Raw genomic sequence first — 20,068 nt, forward strand, 5'->3', positions numbered from 1 at the left:
TTTTCCCCTTACTCCCCTTTGCATTCAGGCCATGTTTCACCAGTGTACTGTACTTGGCACCTGAATAAACACTTGCAAATATTTATAATTCCCTACCTTCTCATAGAGGGCTTTCTGAGATCTTTCCCACAACTCTCCCATATAAAACAGTTGAATCCCTCTTCTTTCTTTATATAAACATGGAGGTAATGTGCCCCTTGTCACAGCAGACATCTGTTATATGTATAGTAGTTATTCCATAGCTCACAGATTAATCATTGTGCTCCATCTCATTTTGCATTGCAGCCTGCAAATTACAGTGATTCCTTGAAGAGACAGAAAACAGGTTTGTTCTTTGTATTATTAATGAACTCTAAATTACTCCCATATTCATAACTGTTTTTATGTGATTTGTTCCATTTTCCAGATGACAAATATTGGCTGCTAAAGGCACTTTATGAAGATGAGCTTTGTTAATTGCTATGAATGAGACTTGAATTTAACATTAATTAACTGTTTCTGCAGAGGGCTCATCACAGCAAAATCTTCTGCACTTGTGTAAACTTATATTTAACATCCCATGGCAAATGCATGCCTTTCAACAATTGGTTTGCAGTTCTTGACAAATGTTTCAATTTGATCCTGTGAATTATGAGTTCAGTCACTGCATCAAAAATAGCCATGGTTTAGATTTACATAAAGACAAATTACTCTTGAAGTACATTTCCAGTCTTCTGGGAATCAGCATGTTTTCTTAAAAAGATGATCTTCCTCCAATTTTTTCCTGAATTTATACAGTTTTATATAACAAGAGTATTAAAAATATCCATGAGGGCACCGCAATCATTCATATGTAAGGGAGTGATGGAGTACAGGAATCTGTTCCAAACCAGTGTATCAGTCTCTATGCCTTTTTTGGATTATGCTTACATTTTCCATCACAAGGAAATAATTGGTTACACTTGGGATCCATTCTTTCAGTGTGCCTGTCTGAAGCCCTCTGATATGAGGGTAAGCTTGGGCTGTGTGAAGAGTGCAGGATCAGCCTTTTGTGACCAAACATAATCAGCAGTTTTTTCCTTAGGATGGAAGGTAGATGTTCCCAGTGTAATCCTAAACAGATTTATTGTAGGTCAGCAGTATCTCATTATGGTGTATATTAGAAAAGACAATGGTATTATCTGTTGATAAAGCAACAGAACATCCTCCTCCTTCCAACAGTACCAATAGCAAACCTTCAAAAAATGGGACAACTAAGAGAATCAGGTGAAAATAGCAGCAACCTACAGTCATCACAACTTCTCAATTGGTGCTCTGAAAAGTGAGCTGGCCTCTGCAATTACTTGGATCTTACTACAAAGACTGATTCTCTATTCCTGAACATATTGTACGGTCTCCTACTATTTGTTAGGATTTTAGTTTTCCATATATACAAACAAGTAGTTCCTTCTGCAAATATTTGAAAGCTGAGCTGAAAGATGTGGTGAGCACTTCACTCTGCTTCTGGTATGCAGTGAAATGATGCTTTAGGCGATTTTGTTATTGAATAAATGGTAAAGACAACACACCCATGTAGCATGAGCATGAAAGGAGAAAGACTAAGAGTAAAATTACAACTAGCTGTGCAATCTAATGTTAAGGGTGTGTTACTTTTGCTGTTTTCTTTCTATAGCATAGTATTTGTCTTCAGAACAAAGCAACTTAGCCTGGAAAGAGGAATTCAAATCTGTTTGGCTTGGACAAGTTTGAGAAGTGAGCCCACATTAACCTAATGTCCAAGTGCAAGGTGCTGCACTTGTGCTGCACCTGGGTTGGGGCAATCCCAGGTACAAGTACAAACTGTGCAGCCTGCTGTAGGGAACTTGCTTTAGCAGTGAGGTTGGACTTATCTCCAGAGGTCCCTTCCAACCCCTGGGAGAAGAACTTGAGAGCAGACCTGCGGAGAAGGAGTAGGGAGTTCTGGTAGATATGAGCTAGGTATGAGCCAGCTGTGTGCACTTGCAGTCCAGAAGGTCAACAGTATCCTGGGCTGCATCTAAAGAGGGCTGGCAGCAGGGAGAGGGAAGGGATTATCCCTCTCTGCTCTGCCCTTGTGAAGTCCCAGCTGTAGTACTGTCTCTGGGCCTGGGGCCCCAGCACCAGAAGGATGCGGAGCTGTTGAAGTGGGTCCAGAGTAGTCCATGAAAATGATCAAGGGCATGGAGCACCTCTCCTTCTGAGACAGCTAGGAGAGCTGGGCTTTTTCAGCTTGGAGAAGAATAGGCCCCTGGGAGGCCTCCTTGTGGCTTTACGGAAGTTTTTAAACGAGACAGAGACTGACCTTTGGTGCAGTCTGATGGACATAGGACAAGGTGAAAGTGTCTTAAACTAAAAAAAGAAGATTTAGGTTAGATGTTATACAGAAATTCTTTCCTCAGAGATTGGTGAGGCACTGGCATAGCTGCCCAGAGAAGCTGTGGTGCCCCATCCCTGGAGGCGCTCAAGGCCAGGTTGGATGGGGCCCTGGGCAGCCTGAGCTGGTGGGGGGCAGCCCTGCCCAGGACAGGGGTTGGGGCTGGGTGGGCTTTGATGTCCCTTCCAACTCAAACCATTCTGTGATTCCATAATATTCAGGAGGTACCTGTATATATGTTTATTTCTCTATAAACATATATATTATTTTTTTCTACAGGCTTTTGTCTAAAAATTAAATATTTGTATTATGGGATATGCTCAAGGAATTGTTCTTGGAGAAATGTCATACAAATATATATTAACTTAAATAACTGTGCCAATATAAATTATTCTCTGTGATTTTCTTGACCCTGTTGAATTTATGCCGTGTACATCTGCTTTACTTTGCTCTTTAAAGTATTGTTCATGGTTTATCATCGTTAGACTCTTCATTAGTCTATGGCGTGAATTTTGTGCAGAATTTGGGTCTGAGTACATTGGGAACCTGGAATTCAGGAGAAGCAGAGTTGCTTTTCTACTCCATCATTCTGATCCTTTGTGACTCCAGGTAAGTCCTTCAGTGCCTCTGATTCTTTTTTTTTTTGGACTAGGGTAAGCTCCTTAAGGATTCCATGCTCACAGGATAATTTGAACAATGCATCTATTTGTAGCCTGGGTGGTACCACGGTTCCCAAATGGTGCATGCTTTCCAAACAAGAAAATCTTTCATCAGAAATATGATGTATTTTCCTGACCTGATACGTTCATTTACAGGTTTGTCCACAAATATTTTTGCAACTACACAGAGGGGAAGATGAATACTTCTAGTGATCTTACATACTGCACTTCCTCACAGATGTTTGTATGCTACTTTCCCTTCTGGGCTGTCTCATTTATTGTCTGTGCTGTGTATTTGCTTCCAAATCTGAATCTTTCTTTACAGATGCAAAGACTCTTAACTCCTTTCTCATGGAGCAAACCATCTGTCAGCACATTTTGCCTTGAGGTCTGCAGAATGTCAGGTTTGGGTCACTGTCTTCAGTGCCTAAATCTTTAGAGACAAGTTCATACTTGAAGCAATTCTGCAATTGGTAAATATTCATGTAGATTATAGTCTCTTCATTATTAGACTGTTTAACCCAAGATTCTTAACCTTTCTTTTTAGGATGGCTGAAGCTAAGGACTGGTCCCCAGTTGAGCTTAGCTGTGGTGTGATGAAGCAGTGGGTGAGGTTCGCTGTTCTTCTTTGTGCTCTAGAATGATACATCTTCTCATTAGGAAAAGATTTTGGGTGCTGTTCTTGTTTGGGTTTCTGGCTGCTGAGAAAGATGCCTTGAATGTACAGTCATTTGTAAACATGGAGTGGCAGATGCATTCAGTTAAAATGTAATTCCAGGCTTGTGGCTTACCCTTGAAATGCTTTCTTCCATCTAGCAGCACTACTGAGCTCTCATCCAGTCTGAAGCTGAGCCAGCTGTCTGTCTTCCAGGTACTTATCTTCTGAAGTGCTGAAACATCTTATGCATTTTGCTGCCTTCTGTGTTGTGGAAACCCCAGTAAAACCAAATGACATGGGGGGAACTTGCCTTTCTGGCAGTTCCAGGCATAGTAGTGTAACAAGTTCATGGAAGAAAACTCCACCCAAGCCTATTAAACACTAGGATGCTGATGAAACCTTGGCTTATGGAGTTCCTAAATTGTGCAGTAACAGGAACTGATAGAATATACTAGGGAAATAGCTGTCTGCTTGCCCTGGTCTCTTGATCTTTTCCCAAATATTCACTACTTTGAAACAGTTTACTGAACTAAACGGGTTTTCGGTGTGGTCTTGCAGAACTGGACTCCTCAACGTCTTACTGTGTGTCTCATATTTTTGAAAGCTTTGTGTGGTCTCCACAGAAAGTTGGCAAAAGACCCAGATCACAAACTTGACAAAATGTATGCATTGTATGACACTTAATATGAGATTTTTTTACTAATCTCTAGTGGACAAAAGGAGGAATCTGGCCTGGGTGGAGGCAGTCAGCCAGCATGGCTGTCTAAGGAGAGCAGAAGAGAAGCCTTAATAAGTTAACAAGCCCCATCAGCACTCATATTTAGATCATTTTCCTGGATGGCTTTGTACAAACTGGGGCTGGAAAAATCCTGCTGAGTAGTCAGAAAACCTGAGCTAGACAGATTGCTGAGGGGCGCTTGAATCAGCAGGAAAATATGACTCCAGAAGAGAGGAGGTGGTTGGGAATGTGGGAACATCCCTGAATTTAAGGTCCCAAGTTCCACAGCAACGAGAAGCAAGGTAGGAGTTCTCAGGGAGCAGTTCTGAAACAATCATGAAGCTTCTGAAGTAGAAGAGGATTTTGTCTGAGATGTGATTTATTGATTTATCTCTTCTTTGTGTCTTCATATCTGAAATCCCGTCTTTAAGTCTAGCAAAGTGAACAGTCCTGCCAAAAATGCCTATTCATTTATTGCTGAACCTGAGTTGAAGTGAAGGTGATGCTGATAAGCTTAGGCTGCATTGTTCCCATGGAACCGGTAGATCCAAGTAAAGATGTGTATAGGCAATGTAAAGGATTTGTTAAAAGAATTTCAAGCATTATAGTCTAGTTCCACTACATCAGCAAAATATCAGCTTAGTTCTGAGAGATGCACCTTCTTCCTTTCAAGAAAGGAAGTAGTGGAGGGACTCTAAGACCTTCTCAGTATGAGTCTTGCACTGAGGAGAAAAGATATTATCATCCTGTGTCTGTCAGCCCTTCTCATATATATTCTGGATCATGTTGGGCCTTGAGTTACAACACAAAGATGGGGCAAATCACTTTGTTCTTGACCAATCCCTGTATATGACAGGGGGCAGAATAATGCCATTAACTGAAGGCAAGATAAATATTCTAAAATGAAGTGAACTGGTCAGAGAAAGTGGCAACAAGGGGAATATAGTCATTTAGCTAGGAAAAAAAAAAAGCAAAACTAAAATGCAGTTTCATCCTGCAACAAACAACTGTTTAAAAAAAAAAACAAAACAAAATCACATAGATATTAAGCTTGATAACTACATTGTCTTTTGAGTGTATAATGCACACACTGCAGAGTACTTAGTGACTGTACTCAATAATGTATTGCAGTAATAAAGGGAGCATTTTCAAGAATGGTGAGTCACATATTTGGTAGTTCAGATGAATGTGTGGGCATGAATTGTTGAGTAAGTTAGCATTAAAGTAAGTAGCAGAGTGGCAGACTCTGCCTCTGAGGCAGTTGAGCATTTTCCTTAAGTGGCTAATATTACCAAATGCTTGACAGTTTCACTGTATGATAGTTTTCATGAATTTCCTGCCTTTGAAATTCTAAATGGACTGCTTCCATCTCTAAAGAAACATTAACTTTGGTCCTGTTTTTTTCCCCCATGAGCTGAATTTTTTTAATTAACACCAAATAAATAACCTTTACAAAGTGTTTCAAACAATAGCCATAAAATCCAGTGAGTGGTTGGTTTGAACCTTCATTGTCCATTTCCACTTTAGGTCACTAGGGACAATATCATGTCTGCTTTATCACATATGATCTCTTCTCCTGTCCCTTCTTCTCTTATACACCTCTCTCCTCTCATTTAAGCCTTTATGATTCCAATCGAATAGCAGTCTATTAGGTCCCAGTTTTTCAAAGGATGCAGTAATTTCCCATCAACATCAAAGCAAATTACTCTGTCTTAGTTTCTCTTTAGAAAAGGAAGCACTCCTTTATTTTTCCACTGGAACTTGTTCATCTTTACTGGCCATTGCTGCAAGTATAATTCCCTATTTTCTTTTCTTTTTTCTTTTTTCTTTTTTTTGAGAGTTGAGAGTTTAAGTCAGGCAATTGTGTTTGTCATGTTAATGGAATGTGTTATGTCAGAGGAGCCCTCACTCTTGTGCTATTCTAATGTAATTGGAATAAATTAATTTGGCCACACAGAAGATGGTTTTACAAATTAGCTTTGATAAATTGGAAGGGCCATGACAGAGCAAACAAATACATTTTTCATATTTCCTGGCATTAAGGTCTCACTTTCATATCAAAACATATAACTTACAGAATATTCATCTCATAGCTTTAAATCATTCTGTTTTTGTATGCCCCAGTTGAACTTCTTCTGGGCAACATATTTCCTTTCATGCACTGCTAGACACCAACTCACAGATGAACTTCAAATACCAGAAACTAATTTTGGAAATTAACGTTTGCATCTTTTTCATAGAAAAAAAATAATTAAAAAAAAACAAACAAACAACCAAACCCAGGTGCTACATGTAGCATCATCCCCCTTCAGACTTGATTTGAAAAATAGCTTTGTAGAAATTTCTAAAATTCCTTTCTGATATTTCCTTAAAATAGGGAGAGGAAGAAGGTGAAAAATCTGGAGAGGAATTGTCAAACTCTTTACAAATCGCTGACAATTTTAAAAATAATCTCATTAATAAAGAATTTTCATCTGTTTTTCTCCTTCTTGCTTAAAAATGGCTTGTATTTATGCCTTCAAGACCTCTTTGACTTTATTTCCTGTGTGGGTTTTGAGAAAAGAGATTTAACGGTGGCTGAGATTTAATGACAGAAAATGGCTGATGATTTGATGTTAACCTTCAGCAGCAGCACTTGTCAATCTCCATTTCATAAATCAATATATCCAATTGCTGAACTTACCCAGTTTGGCTGAAATCCTCATTCAAACTATCCTTTTGCCTTATCCAGTGCTAATCTGGTATATGACTGATGCAAAATGCGAGTGCATAGTTCAGGTCTAAAAGTAAAATAGTAAAAAGTAAAAATAATTTCCAAAAGCTGGGGCTCTGAGACTTTCTGAGGAGTAAGGAGGAAGGCCCAGTGTGGTAATTTGGGCTTGTTCCTGCTGTAGGAACTTACCTGGGCCTCTGTCCAGCAAAGATAGGAATAAGAGTCATAGAATGTAACTTAAATCCAGCTCCTCAGAAACTTAATTCATTTGTGTCTCCTGGCTTGGCTTGGTCTGCAGAGATTCTGGCAGATTTTTAAGTAGACTTGAATGTTATATATCAATTTTAACTTCCAGATCCTTTCAAGAAAATCTACATTTGGTATGGTTTTGCTTGAACCTGATTCTAGTGAATAACAGTGAAAGCTGGGGAATGTGTGAAGAGGAATTGTTTTTCTTGTTGGTCTTTTTTCATATCTGATGTTGCACTGTGAAGGCAAAACTATGAAGAGAGAGTTTATGTATCCAGCTTTTTTCACAGTCTTGTAACTACTTCTCCATTTTAAAAAGGCGAATATTGTCTTGGCATTTTCTCCTTTTTAATATATTGGCCACATTTTCCAATTTTCCATTAAGTAAACTAATGCTACTGTTTCTCAGCTTCATCATTTAGAAATAAAATCTCAAAGTAACACATTGGGAGATCATTACTGAAAAACAGAAATTTTTATGGCCAGAAACATTATAACGTGTAGTGAAAACTGAAATCATGGTTCACATTGATAATTTTTTCTAACCCACTTTCGGGTCACATGGAGCATTCCTGTGCAGTCTCCATCATGGGGATTTTCCTTGCTGTCTCAAGGCTCATACAGAGACAGGCACAAGTGGCTCAGGCTGTGTGAAAAGGGATGCACGTAAGAAAGTTACAAAACCTTTTGCAGGTAGTGGCAATTTTTTTAAATAATTTTTCAGCATACAACAAAGAGCCTGTTTTGGTTATTACTGATCTTGGCAATGAGTTTATTGCATTGAAATGTGAAAAGTAAGCAACATAATGCTATTCTAAAGGAGTCTTTTTCTGTTCCTGCTTAAATATTTTAAGAAGATTATTATTAACTATTTTAAGAAAGGCTCAAGAAACTTTTGGAGTTTCTTGGTGTAAATATTATGTGATTTGGGGTGCAACTTTAAACCTCACTGCTTTAAAGGAAAAGGCTAGACAATCTGATATAGTGTGGAACCAGAAAGGCATAGGGCGAATCTTCTGGGGTTGGACAGCCAACCCTAGTGCCAGTGCATAGGGACTGTCAGTGTTTATTAAAGCAGCACTTGTGGGTATGCCTGTGCTCACAGGCATTGTACCATGACCATCAAAATTGGCCACCTCTGTTCTTACAGTAGAAACAGATACGTTATCCAAAGAGCAAGGACTTGGAGAGAGCAATTTATGTGGCCAGATGGAGCTACTGTGATAATCTGGTATAAGCTTCCAGATAATTTAATAAGAATTGGCAAGAGCAGGATGTCAGTTCCTTGATGGTTTTCTGATGGGACGAGAGAGTGGTGAGATGTTAATTAAGAGGGAATTAGCTCTCGTTAGCTCTGAATATACATGCTCAATGAGGTGTTTTCCTTTCTTTATTCTGGACACAGAGCACTGTGTCCCAGAGAATGCTGCTGATGTTTAATTTGATAAATACTCAGGGACTTGAAAGCTGGGGAAGAGCAGGTGCTTGGCTATCTTGGTAGCTGTGCAGGCAGACTGTCTAGAGTTTACATTTACTTACTGAAAAATTCAGTTCTGATGCCTCAGTGAAGGTGGAATAACAGCTCAACACCACAGGGCGCGAAGGTGTTAGTGTTAGTAAGGCCTGCTGTCTTCTATTTTGGGTGCTGGTAGCACCGATAAGCTGTAAGTAAGGAGTCACAGTACAAATATCTGGGGCATGGTAGGATTTGCTTTTTTAAATAGACCTCCACAGCTAGCCTCTCTCAGACCTTGCTCCAGGGCTGGCTCATACTCACGATGTGTGCACCCAGGCACTGAATGTGTATGGGGGTGTTGGAGTGATGAGCCAGCTGCCAAGGGAGCAAGCAGGTGAAGGTCATTGTTGGTTTGAGAAGAGGGAATTCTAGATCCCATCACTCCCTGTTCCAGCCTACTGCAGGGGCTGCTGGGGTAGCCATCAGAAGGAGTACAGCCAAAAGTGAGGGGAAAAATTGTCATCTGGAAGAGGAGCAGCACTTTGAGAATTCATTTCCTGTTAGTGAAATTATCTCTTCCTTGGTGTATGCATATCTATACAAGTGTAATTTCTCTGTAGAGCAGTATCCTACATTACCAGTTGAGTGCTTGCTGACTCACTCAGAGCTCTGAAAACAGGCTGCAAGTGCCAAGTGCTTTTCTTTTTAACCACTGAGCGACTTAAAGCTCATAAAACTCTTCAGTATATTTTTTGTTTGGTAAAAAGGTGGTCATGTAAAGTAATCAAAATTGTAATAGTTAGCAAATTACAGAAAAAGCTCTTTAGGACTTATAACTCAGAAGTGCAAGCAATAGAACTGTAATTTATAGGTTGACACACCAGTTCAGCTATAAGCAACTCCAGCAGTTGGTTTGCTGCTCACTGAAATAACTGCACAGCTATCAGACTAATTATAGCAGAAAGCTATGTAGCAAACTGAAGCCAGACAGTGAGACTGGATGCCTTCTGACAGAAGCAGATCCACAGCCAGCCACAGCTTGGAAATCTGTCTGCATTGTAAGCTGCTGCCTCCCTAGATATGTTTGCAGCGCTGTTTCTTTTACATAGCTTCCTTTGTCTCTTCTTCCTCAAGTCCTCCTGAGATGTCACTGATGTCAAAAGGAGAGGTACCAGTGGTGCTTGGGAATGTAGCAGCTGCTGCTTTTGGTTTTTGCTCTTCGAGAATGCAAAGCAAGCCTGGTGACTCACACTCCTTTATCATTAGAGCACAGATTTCAGCTGCTATCCAACTGTGTAAGGGCAAAAATAAAAAGAAAAGGATTCAAATGTTCTTCCTCATTCCCTACTATAAGCAGAAAGACTGGATCCGGTTTTGGAAATGTTTGCTGCTTTGTTGAAATTGTAATTAGGGCCATGGTTGTGTGACAAACTATTTTAGGTTAACTGATTACTCAGGTAATCTTGATAGCTTCCTGAAGGCGCTGCTTTTTGTGAAAGGTAACCAACTTCTGACTTTCCTGTCAAGGTCTGGGGCTTAACTTGTGTGCCTGTAAATAGAAGTCATGCTGCTGCTCATTTTAACTATGTATGTATACAAAATAGCCAACAGTTAAAGGCGCTTAACTCATGTTTTTGGTCAAAATGATGCGTTCTGTTGTTTTACGGCAGTCTCCATGTGACAGACAGGGTTGGTAAGCTTTGGTCAGGAGAAAGGAGTAACTTTAGGTGCAAGGGTGGCACGAATGAATCACTCCTCTTCAGAGCTGGTTGTATGTAGTTTGTGTTCAGAGAGTTTTCTTTGGAGAAAAGAAGCAAGCTGGCCTTCAGCTTCCCTCTTTAAGAATGGGCTGTGATCGTTTTATTGCATGTGCTAGCATCTCGGTTTTTAGCCTAACAGCATACAAGCATCTGAACTTCAAATTGCAGGTAAGGCTTGTTAAGTGTTGGAGTCCTAACCTGAACCTCACTGCCTTCAGCTATCTCTTAATCACAGTTGATTTATGTGTTTTATTAGAGAAGATATTTTGGAAGATTTGGCAGCAAAAGAAATAAAAGAAAGAGAAAGAAAAGCCTAAGATTGTGCATTTGGAAAGAGCTTTCTAATCTGTCCTGACACATCTGTTGCTTTGGAAAAAAAAATCTCCTGGCTGCATTCAGGCCCTGCAGCGATGTATGTTGGGGGCCTGGCTGTATAATTTGTGGAGTGCAGTAATTCTATAATTATATTGCTAATTGTATGCTACCACTTTTTTATAATAAGAGAGTGAAGTGATTTATAACTTAACAGTTTTACAGGAGCTTAGACAGATTGTTAAATGAAAATGAGCAGTTGCAGCAAACTCCTAATAACGGGTATTGTTAAGGACAAACTATCAAGCTGCGCGAATGCCTTGCTGGAAGGTGTAGCCTTGCAGAAATATTTCAGAATCTCAACAGTATTAAAGCCTAATAAAGGCTTAATAAAGCCCTGCCTTTGCAGTCTTCCCTGTAGGTATATGAAAATAATGGGGGAGGAGGCTGGGAGGAGGGTAGTAGTAAGAAGAAACTTAACCTAAGCAATACCCACAAAGAACTCTAGAAGACTTCAAAGACTCTGAATTTCCAATCAGAAGATGCATATATAGAGAAAAGCAGAGGAACTGGATTTTGGTTGAAGCTGAATTACTTTCCAGTTCACTAATGAGGAATAATCAGCAGTTTGAGGGGATCTATAAATTAGAAACTGGGTTTCAGAGACAAAACACTTATCTCCTTTTCCTAAATGCCTTATTGTTTGTTTTTTTGTTTTGTTTTGTTTTGTTTTTTTCCAAGCTGAATTTGTATCTAGGGAGCTTAAGTTGTTTTCTCTGTCTCTGTGTGCAGCTTATCTGGTTGTTGCCAAAGACACTTTTGCTTCTTGAATTGCTTTGCCTTTGGTGGAATGGGGTGCAGTAGTTACACTGCATCATCATTCAGGCAGCAAATAGCTAAAAGCCAGTATTGGTAGTTCTGCTCTTCCAAACGTTTCGATGTAGAAAGGTACTGCATTTTACAGAAAAAAAAGGAGTAAATGAATTGGGGGGAAAAAAGATCACACAAAATTACATAGAAATTCTATGTGTAAAAAGAACCATGAATTGACCATTCTATTGACCTCCAGTAGAACTTTCTGCTAAGATCTATGTATTAAAACCAAAACCCATCCCAGATTCATCCCTCAGTCCTGCTTGTGGAGTTTCACTGTAATGATTCATTCAGGATTTCAACTTTTGGAGATGACTTCTTACTACTTTTGGCTTAGATTTTTACTGCTTGTAAAGCTTGGTGTATAGGCTTATCATTTCAGAAATAACATGAACTAGGTTATGAGATCATTGTGAAAGATTCTTCATTAAGTATCATACAATGCTCGTGGAACTATATTATTTCAGGGGATTTTTTCCTCATTTCTCCCAGGAGAAATTTTCAAGCTGGTTGGTTCTGATATAAAATATATACAGTACTCATTTTGTGCTCAAAGTTTCTTGACATAAAGATCACTAGATTAGATTGCACATGTTTTTAGGGGGAAAATGTTTCAGTTTGGAAACTGTATTAAAGTGAATATATCTCAAAAATTAAATCATAGTATGTGTGTGATTAGATATGTAATCTAAGTATATTTCAAAATATTATACCAGACATGTTATCTAACTCAATCTACATGCATTGCTTTGGCAAGTTCAGAGTTTGCCTAATAGGCTGAAGTCAGGAGATAAGAATAGCTTGTTCAGCATGTCCAGACAATGTAGTTATGAAGGAAAGAAATGAAGAAAAGTTAGGGCAGTGGAAATATTTCAGGTAAAGGGACAGGAACCTGGAGTGTGAGAAGTGAAGCTGAACACGTGAATATAACAAGAAGTGATAGAACAGTATTGGTTCTTTTTATTGTTCCAATTAAGATGATTCAGGTCTGCTTTTATTTCTCTCAGAATCTATGGCAAGTCCCTGTTTTCATTTATAGGATATGAGAGTAGAGCTTCTAGAATACCCATCTGGCCTGTCAACATTTATTCTTTTTCACTGTGGTGAGGCTATTGATGTTTTCTGGGCTTTTGCTCTGGAAAATTGAGTAGTCCATGATGAACATGTGCCACTACTATTGCTAGGGAAAGACGTAAAAGATCTTTTGGTAGGAAGACAACAGATGATTTTCTGCCTAGCATGGAGTAGTCATTTCACTGACTGGTCAAAACTCTAAGGTAAGTACAGCCTTTCAGAGCTCTTGTTAAATGCACTGCATTAATTCACAGCATCTCCCTTGGCTTCTCAGTGATGTTATCTTGCTTATATTCAAAGCTTCCATTAAAGCTTATGTCTTGCTATGTTCCCTTGCATAGTTGAATGTAGATCTTTCTTTCATAATCTTCACTGTTTGCAGTTTAATCTGCATTAGTATTTGACTTTATTGCACAATAATATTCACACATAATGAGGGCATTTATGATCCTGCAGAAAAACCAGCTTAAATAAAACAAGACGTGGGAATTTTTTTTTGGAGACCCACCCCTAGCCTAGCAAGACTTGCAGCAGCTTCTTCACAGTGTGATTCAAAGATATGAAGTTAGGAACCCGTTGCTAACAGATGCCTTCTGCATTGCACCAATAGTCTGCAAAGTGATTCAGGGCCAAACATTAGCTTTCAGGAATAATGTCCTTAATTTGGGCTTTATTGCACTTTATCTGCAATATCTACTTGGGGAGACAGGGTGAAAAACTGACTGATCTGTTTAACTTCACCACGTTAGTGGCTAACCTTTTACAGTTTCAGAGCTGTTTGCAAAATATGACCCTTCTGCAGTGCACAAACCCTCTAAAATCCTTCGTCAGCTAAACTGCAGTTGTCAGACATGAGGGTTATGGGAACGTTACAGACTAACTTTGTAGAATTTGCTCCTGTCTTTGTCATTAGTCAAACTTCTAACACTGGTTAAAATGTACGTTTTGTAACTTAATAATTTTAAACTGGAAAATAAGACCACAAAACTGGACACTGAATAAATTTACTCCTTTGAATATGCTCTCTGCACCTTAACAAAATACATCACAGTGAGTTAATAATTACTATTTTTATACTGTGTTATTTTATGGAAAGTATCTCTCACCAGCAGGAAAGTACAAGGACTTCTAGGAATCACTGGGGTATAATGAAAGTTGCCAAAAATGTAAACTAATACAGATTTTCTTATGAACCATGAAAATATTATGTTTAAACTAAAACTGTAACCTTTAGCCTTTGTATGAGAACAGCAAAAACATGAACAGGGATTTTTAAAAAATGTGTGTATGTAGACATCTGAGGTCTCATGCCTTTTTTTTTTTTTTTTTTTTTAAATAAATAGGGTCTGAGACCTCAGATGGCTAGAAAATACCAGCCGATTAAACTAACATCAGAAGATCAATGGATGATCTGTAAGTGGAAAAATTCTATTCTGATTAAATCTACACAAAGGATCCCTCTTTTTGCTTCTCAAATGCCTTAGTGTGCATTTAATTGCAGCAAGATACCTTTTCACCTCCACTAGGACATTTTTTCTGAGATTTTTCCATTCTGCTTTTACTTCCTCCACTCAGGAAGTCAACTGACTGTAGCCAACATACCAGCAATACTCCTAGGACAGCAGTGATCTACCCAGCATGCAGCATCCAGCAACAGAAGGTCAGGACAAAAGGAATAGTCACCTTGAAGAGACAAAAATAGTAAGCTCTCAGGATTCTGTTTGTTAGAATACCAGAGTGTTGAAAGAGGCCAGGATATCATTTCAGCTTTCTAGACTGAAAATCAGCTGTGGGAGTGTACAGTCAAACCAGAAAGCTTATGAAGAACAAAAACAGTAAAAACCAAATATAGACAGTTCTGTGAATCTGTGATCTTTTCTGTGATGTTTCCTTGCTTGCTTGATAGAACTGAGTTGAAACTATTTACTGAGCTAATTTATACTAACAATTAATTTTGGGAACAATATGAGCCATTTTTCTCATTTTGAATTTTAACCAAAAGAAGCCATATTTTGAGTATTGGACACAAAATCCGGAAATCTTTGCTGAATGCCTTAAAAATGGAATTGTGTAACTTTTCTGTTTTGAAACTTGTTTCCCTTTCAGAATAAAGCAAATCTTTTTCTTTCTTTTCTTTTTTTTTTTTTTTTTTTTTCCTTTTTAACTAAAGGGAATAAAAGGGTTAAATAACCTGAAAGAAGAAAAGGATTAAATGAATGTTCTGCCTGACCCCAGGCATTTTTTCAAGGTTTTGTTTCAATAACCCAACTAAAATATCCCTTGTTAACATGATTCTAAGTACAAGGTACCTTAACAACAATTCCCGGGAGATGTTGTAACACCTTTGTCAAATTCAGTTTAATGTCAGAGTGGCTGAGAACATGTTCATTCTATGAAAAAAGAGGTATTTTAACATTTCCAGCCTAATTTTGGAAGAAAACAAATGTTGAAGTATTAGAATTTCCCCCAGGATGAAAATTCTAATATTTTGCTCAGCTCTGGTTTCCAATAACTCTTACACTTTAATTTTGTGATATTTAACTTAATGTTTCCCATGTGAGTATTATAGCACTAGTGGGTAAAACTTTAGTCACCTCACAGATTAGGCATGCAAAGGAAAACAGTTCATATATGTACAGGGACAGATTTCTGCCTTCACGAGTGCCTTCCTCTTGTTTCCCCTGCTGATGAGATGTCAGTTTATTACAGACTTGATGAATGGAGTTTCCTTTCCCAGGAAACAGTAGTCAGGTCTATGGAAGTACTTATGTAACGTACGTTCCCCTCCATGGAAGTTTGCTCATTATTCGTTCCTGTGACTGTTTTGGACTGCAGTCAGGGACAACCTGAAGGGAAACGAAGTACTGCTGCGAGGGCATTAGTGGGAAACAGCCCTTAGCAGTTCTGGTCTTAAGAGTTTTGAAGCCACAATCAACCCCTGCTTGCACCTCTGTGGTGTGCTCAGTGAGATATGTCCTGTGCTGTTAACCTCTGCGTGCTCGGAAAATCTGATAGAACCTACTTTGCCTGCATGAGTAGGGCAGCCTTAGATGTATGTGCACCCTCTCTCCTGGTATGACAGTGGTGTCTGCCTACTACTGCTACGAATACCTTCCTTTTGCCTTGAAGAAGGGATTGCCACTGACAAATCCATGCTTTGCAATTAGCATGTGGTGCTTGCGGTTTCTTTCTTTTACAATCTCAGAATCATAGAGGTTGGAAGGGACCTCTGAAGATCATTGAGACCAACCTCTACTGCTAAAAGCAGTTCCTTACAGGAGGTTGAGCAGAAAATTGTCTTGGATCACCCTCATCGAGCTGCTGGCCACACTCCTTTTAAAGCACCCCAGCATAACATTGGCCTACTTGACTGCAAGGGTACACTGCTGGCTCACAGCCAGCCTGCTGTCCACTGGGTCACCCAGGTCCTTCTCCGTAGAGCTCCTTTCCTGCAGGTCAGTCCCTAGTGCAAAAAATACGCATCTGTGTTTTCTGTTTTCATACATGTAGAGCTGCAATCTAAAGTCTGATCTCTTTCTTAAACAAGAAAAAGTACAGAATTAAAATGTTTTGCTACTTGTTATATGATGCATTTTCTGAGGGCTGCTCCAAAAGTAATCCTTCTCATAGTGTTGGCTCATGACATCAGAGGTGGATGTTGGTGATGTGGCAGTAGGGGTTGAAGCTTCCCACCAATATTCCATGACGTGTTATTGCCGTGCGGCAGATGGCAGCAGACGGGCAGTCTGACACAATGGGTCTGACACGGAAGCGCACATAAAGCGGGGATGTGTCAGTGAACTCCTCCACATGGAAAAAATGTCACCCACTGACATTCATCGATGACAGAACACTGAAGAAGACCAAGCTGTGCATGTGAGCACAGTGGGGCAGTGGGCAGCTGCAGCAGCAACAGCAGGTCAGCTTTGCTGGTGCAGATTGTTACAAGCATGGCATGCAGGCTCTTCTTCATCACTGGTGAAAAGGCATAGCTCATGGTGGTGACAGTTTTGTAGCTGAGAACGTGAGGAGGTGTCAAGAGATGCCTCCTCTACTCTGCCCTGGTCAGATCGCATCTGGAGTATTGTGTCCAGTTCTGCAGCCCTCTGTTCAAGAAAGACAGGGAACTGCTTGAGAGAGTCCAGTGCAGAGCCACAAAAATGATGAAGGGATTGGAGCATCTCCCTTACAAGGAAAGGTTGAGGGAGCTGTGTCTCTTTAGCTTGGAGGAGACTGAGAGATGACCTCATTAACATTTATAAATATGTAACAGGCATGTGTCAGGAGGATGGAGCCAGGCTCTTCTCAGTGACATCCAGTGACAAGACAGGGGCAATGGGTGCAAGTGGTAACATAGGAGGTTCCATATAAATATGAGAAAAAACTTCTTCATTGTGAGGGTAACAGAACACTGGAACGGGCTGCCCAGAGAGGTTGTGGGATCTCCTTCTCTGGAGACATACAAAACCTGCCTAGACGCGTTCCTCTGTGACCTAATCGAGGTGTTCGTGCTAAGGCAGGGGATTGGACTAGATGAGCTTTCAAGCTCATCTTCCTTCCAATCCCTGATATTTGGTGATTCTGTGATTCTGTTTACTGGTAAGGAGAAGAGACAGCACCTATTAAAATTAAAACTTGTTAGAAAAATACTCTTCACATCTTAGCCACAATTTTTTTTTATTTATAATTAATATTAATGATTTTTTTTTTATAATTAATAATACAATTTTTTTTTTAGCTCTCTCTTCCCTTCCCTTCTTTCCCCTTCCCTTCATTTCCTTTCCCTTTCCCTTTCCTTCCCTTCCCTTTCCCTTTCCTTTCCTTCCCCTTCCTTCCACTTCCTTCCCTTTCCTCCCCTTTTAGATTTCCTTTTTAATTCCATTTTCCTTCCCTCCCCATTCCCTCCCCATTCCCTCTCACATCATTTCCTCTTTTCCTTTCCTTTCTCCCTCTCCTCTCCTTCTCCTCTCCCTCTCCTCTGCCTTTCCTTTCCAATTCTCTCTCCTCTTCTCTTCTCTTCTGTCCTCTCCTCTTTCCTCACTTCACTTCACTTCACTCCACTTCATCGGCTCCACCGTTGAAGACAAAACTCTCTTATTCTCCTCCATGTCTCACTAGAAAAACAAGAGTCTCAAGTTGTGACTGAGTAATTTTCACCTCAAACAGACTTTGCTTCCTCCCTGGATCTCTCTAGCAGAGGCAAGCTACAACTGTGACTGCAGCAACAGCAAAGGCAGGAGTGCCAGTACCTGTCTGTGGGCCCAAGTAGCCGGGAGAAGTTTTCAATCATGAACTCCTTGTGACAGCGGGTGAGGATGGCCACCGCCTGGCACAGGAAGGGCACAAATGTGCTCTGCTGCGGGGACGAGGTGCAGCTGCGCAGGATGTAGAGGATCGGTGGCACCTGAAAGAAGAAGGGGAGAAAGAATGACTTGCTGCATCCTGAACTCTGCAGGGAGTAACCACTAACATTCAGCACATGAGCAGTGCCTGCTCCCTTGACATGCTGCCAAGGCCTAAGCCTAAATTTCATGCCAGCCACCCTGTCCATGCCCTGGCTCTGCACTCAGGCTGTGCTTCTTTAGCACAAGAGGCAAAAGGCACAAGGCGTACTGCATCAGCCAGAAAAAGAAGTCCAAGTCACGTGGAAGAAAGTCTCTTACGTTCCAACAGATGTCCTTCCCGTACATCTGCAGAAAGGTGGTCATCCACTTCCCAGCAGCACGCACGCGCACTCCTGTGGCTTTCTGGATGGTTTCCTTGATGGCCAACATGAAATCGACAGTGCGTTCTAGGGGGAAGTTTCTGCACACAATCTGCAGAGAAATGAGAAGCAGGAGAGATCCCATCACTGCTCTGCAGCAGCTCTTCAAAACAGGAAGCAGTCTTGAGGGCATTCTTAGTTCAGTGGCTTGCTGGTCATCCAGGCGGCAATCACAACGCTCCTGCTGTCTGTACCCTGCTATTTATACAGAAGGCGGTTGAGCCTTCTCTCAGCTTCTGCATCCATGGTGTTTGCTTACATGCAAAGCCTACCTCCCAGCAGCCACAGTGACACATGCACACAAACACACAGTCTCTCTCTCTCCTACACACATACACACACACACACACACACGTCATGGAATCAACTCCTTGCATAGGGCACCTGAAGAACAGACATAGCTCAGAGCCTCCTGCTACTTGCTGAGAAAAGCGGTCTCAGGGTGACAGCTCGTTCTGGAAATGGTGTGAGAGGCTGGGAGCAGCACAGGGTCATGCAGAAGCCTATGCAATGAGATCCCACCACCCCTTTTTGGGTCTACTTACTCTTGCCATTTTGGACGAGATCTGGAGCTGAGAGACAACACTGCAGGCACGCAGCCCCTCACACAGGCTCCTGATGTCACCCATCTCGATGACTCTGCTGGCTGCTTTGGCTAGAAAGGGCACAGGGAGAAAAGGGAAGTCATGCTTCTGGAAATGGAACTGCTTTCCACGGGGGAGAGACAGAGGACAGGGTGGGGACAAGAAGAGAGCTGTGCATGGTGCCTCTCCCTCCTGTAAACAGGGCCCAGACCGTGAGGCTCTGGTAGTGCTGCGGAGGAGGGCAGAGGGCTGTCGCACGCCTGCTCTACTCACCCTGGATTCGGAGGAGGGACCCCAGACAGGTGACAGCCAGCTGGCGGGATGCAGGCATGGGGTCGCACGTCAGAGGTGCCAGCAATCCCACCAAGGAGCCAAAGTGCTCGCAGGCATCTCCTCTCTGCAGGGGTGAGAGGCAGGAACAAAGCTGTAGATGGCCCCAGCTCTCCCTAGCTTCTCCTGCCTGTGCCTTCCCCATGCCATGACACAGCATGCACAGCTGGGCAGAGCTCGCCTTCCAGCTCAGGGGCACTGGGGAGGGAGCAGGGGGCATGCGGTGGGGCTCTTTACTCACTTGAAGCTCTTCGCAAACAGCCAACAGCTGGGAGCAGGACTGCAGGGCCCTCTTGCGCTCCCACACGTTGTCTGATGTCAGCGATCTCTGCAGGACCTGGGGCAGAGCATCTGTCTTACTGAGGACGTCTTTTCTTTCCCTTCCTGTCACCCCTCTCCCTGTCCCTCCTTTCCTGGCACTTTTCCTCAGGGCCGGCCCTGTGGTTCTACGCAGCCCCCCCTCCTCACTGAGCACTGGCACTGCTGCTCCTGCTCTCTGCAGACACTCCTGCCTCCTAACCCAGGAGCTTATCCTTGGCTGTGGCCT

General features: G+C 41.3%; 1 protein-coding gene across 1 annotated transcript; it reads right to left on the minus strand.

The window, feature by feature from the left end:
* Nucleotides 1–17,760: 17,760 nt before the first annotated feature.
* On the minus strand, nt 17,761–19,889 carry LOC146545603 (maestro heat-like repeat-containing protein family member 2B). The gene is made up of 6 exons (XM_085212327.1): nt 19,763–19,889; nt 19,465–19,588; nt 19,153–19,262; nt 18,507–18,659; nt 18,093–18,247; nt 17,761–17,957 (listed from the first exon to the last, which is right to left on the minus strand). Exons 2-6 carry the CDS (start codon nt 19,520–19,522, stop codon nt 17,906–17,908), a joined length of 528 nt encoding a protein of 175 aa, XP_085068453.1. The 5' UTR covers nt 19,523–19,588; nt 19,763–19,889; the 3' UTR covers nt 17,761–17,905.
* Between the last annotated feature and the right edge of the window lie 179 nt (nt 19,890–20,068).

This window comes from Meleagris gallopavo, chromosome 1 (assembly GCF_905368555.1).
Source record: "Meleagris gallopavo chromosome 1, MGAL_WU_HG_1.1, whole genome shotgun sequence".
Classification (NCBI taxonomy): domain Eukaryota; kingdom Metazoa; phylum Chordata; class Aves; order Galliformes; family Phasianidae; genus Meleagris; species Meleagris gallopavo.

Coding starts and splice junctions, on each gene's coding strand:
- LOC146545603 (XM_085212327.1), bottom strand. CDS start 19,522: ATGCCTGCATCCCGCCAGCTGGCTGTCACCTGTCTGGGGTCCCTCCTC. Junction 18,660..19,152: donor TCTCGTCCAAAATGGCAAGA/GTAAGTAGACCC, acceptor ATTTCTCTGCAG/ATTGTGTGCAGAAACTTCCC. Junction 18,248..18,506: donor GGAAGGACATCTGTTGGAAC/GTAAGAGACTTT, acceptor TTCTTCTTTCAG/GTGCCACCGATCCTCTACAT.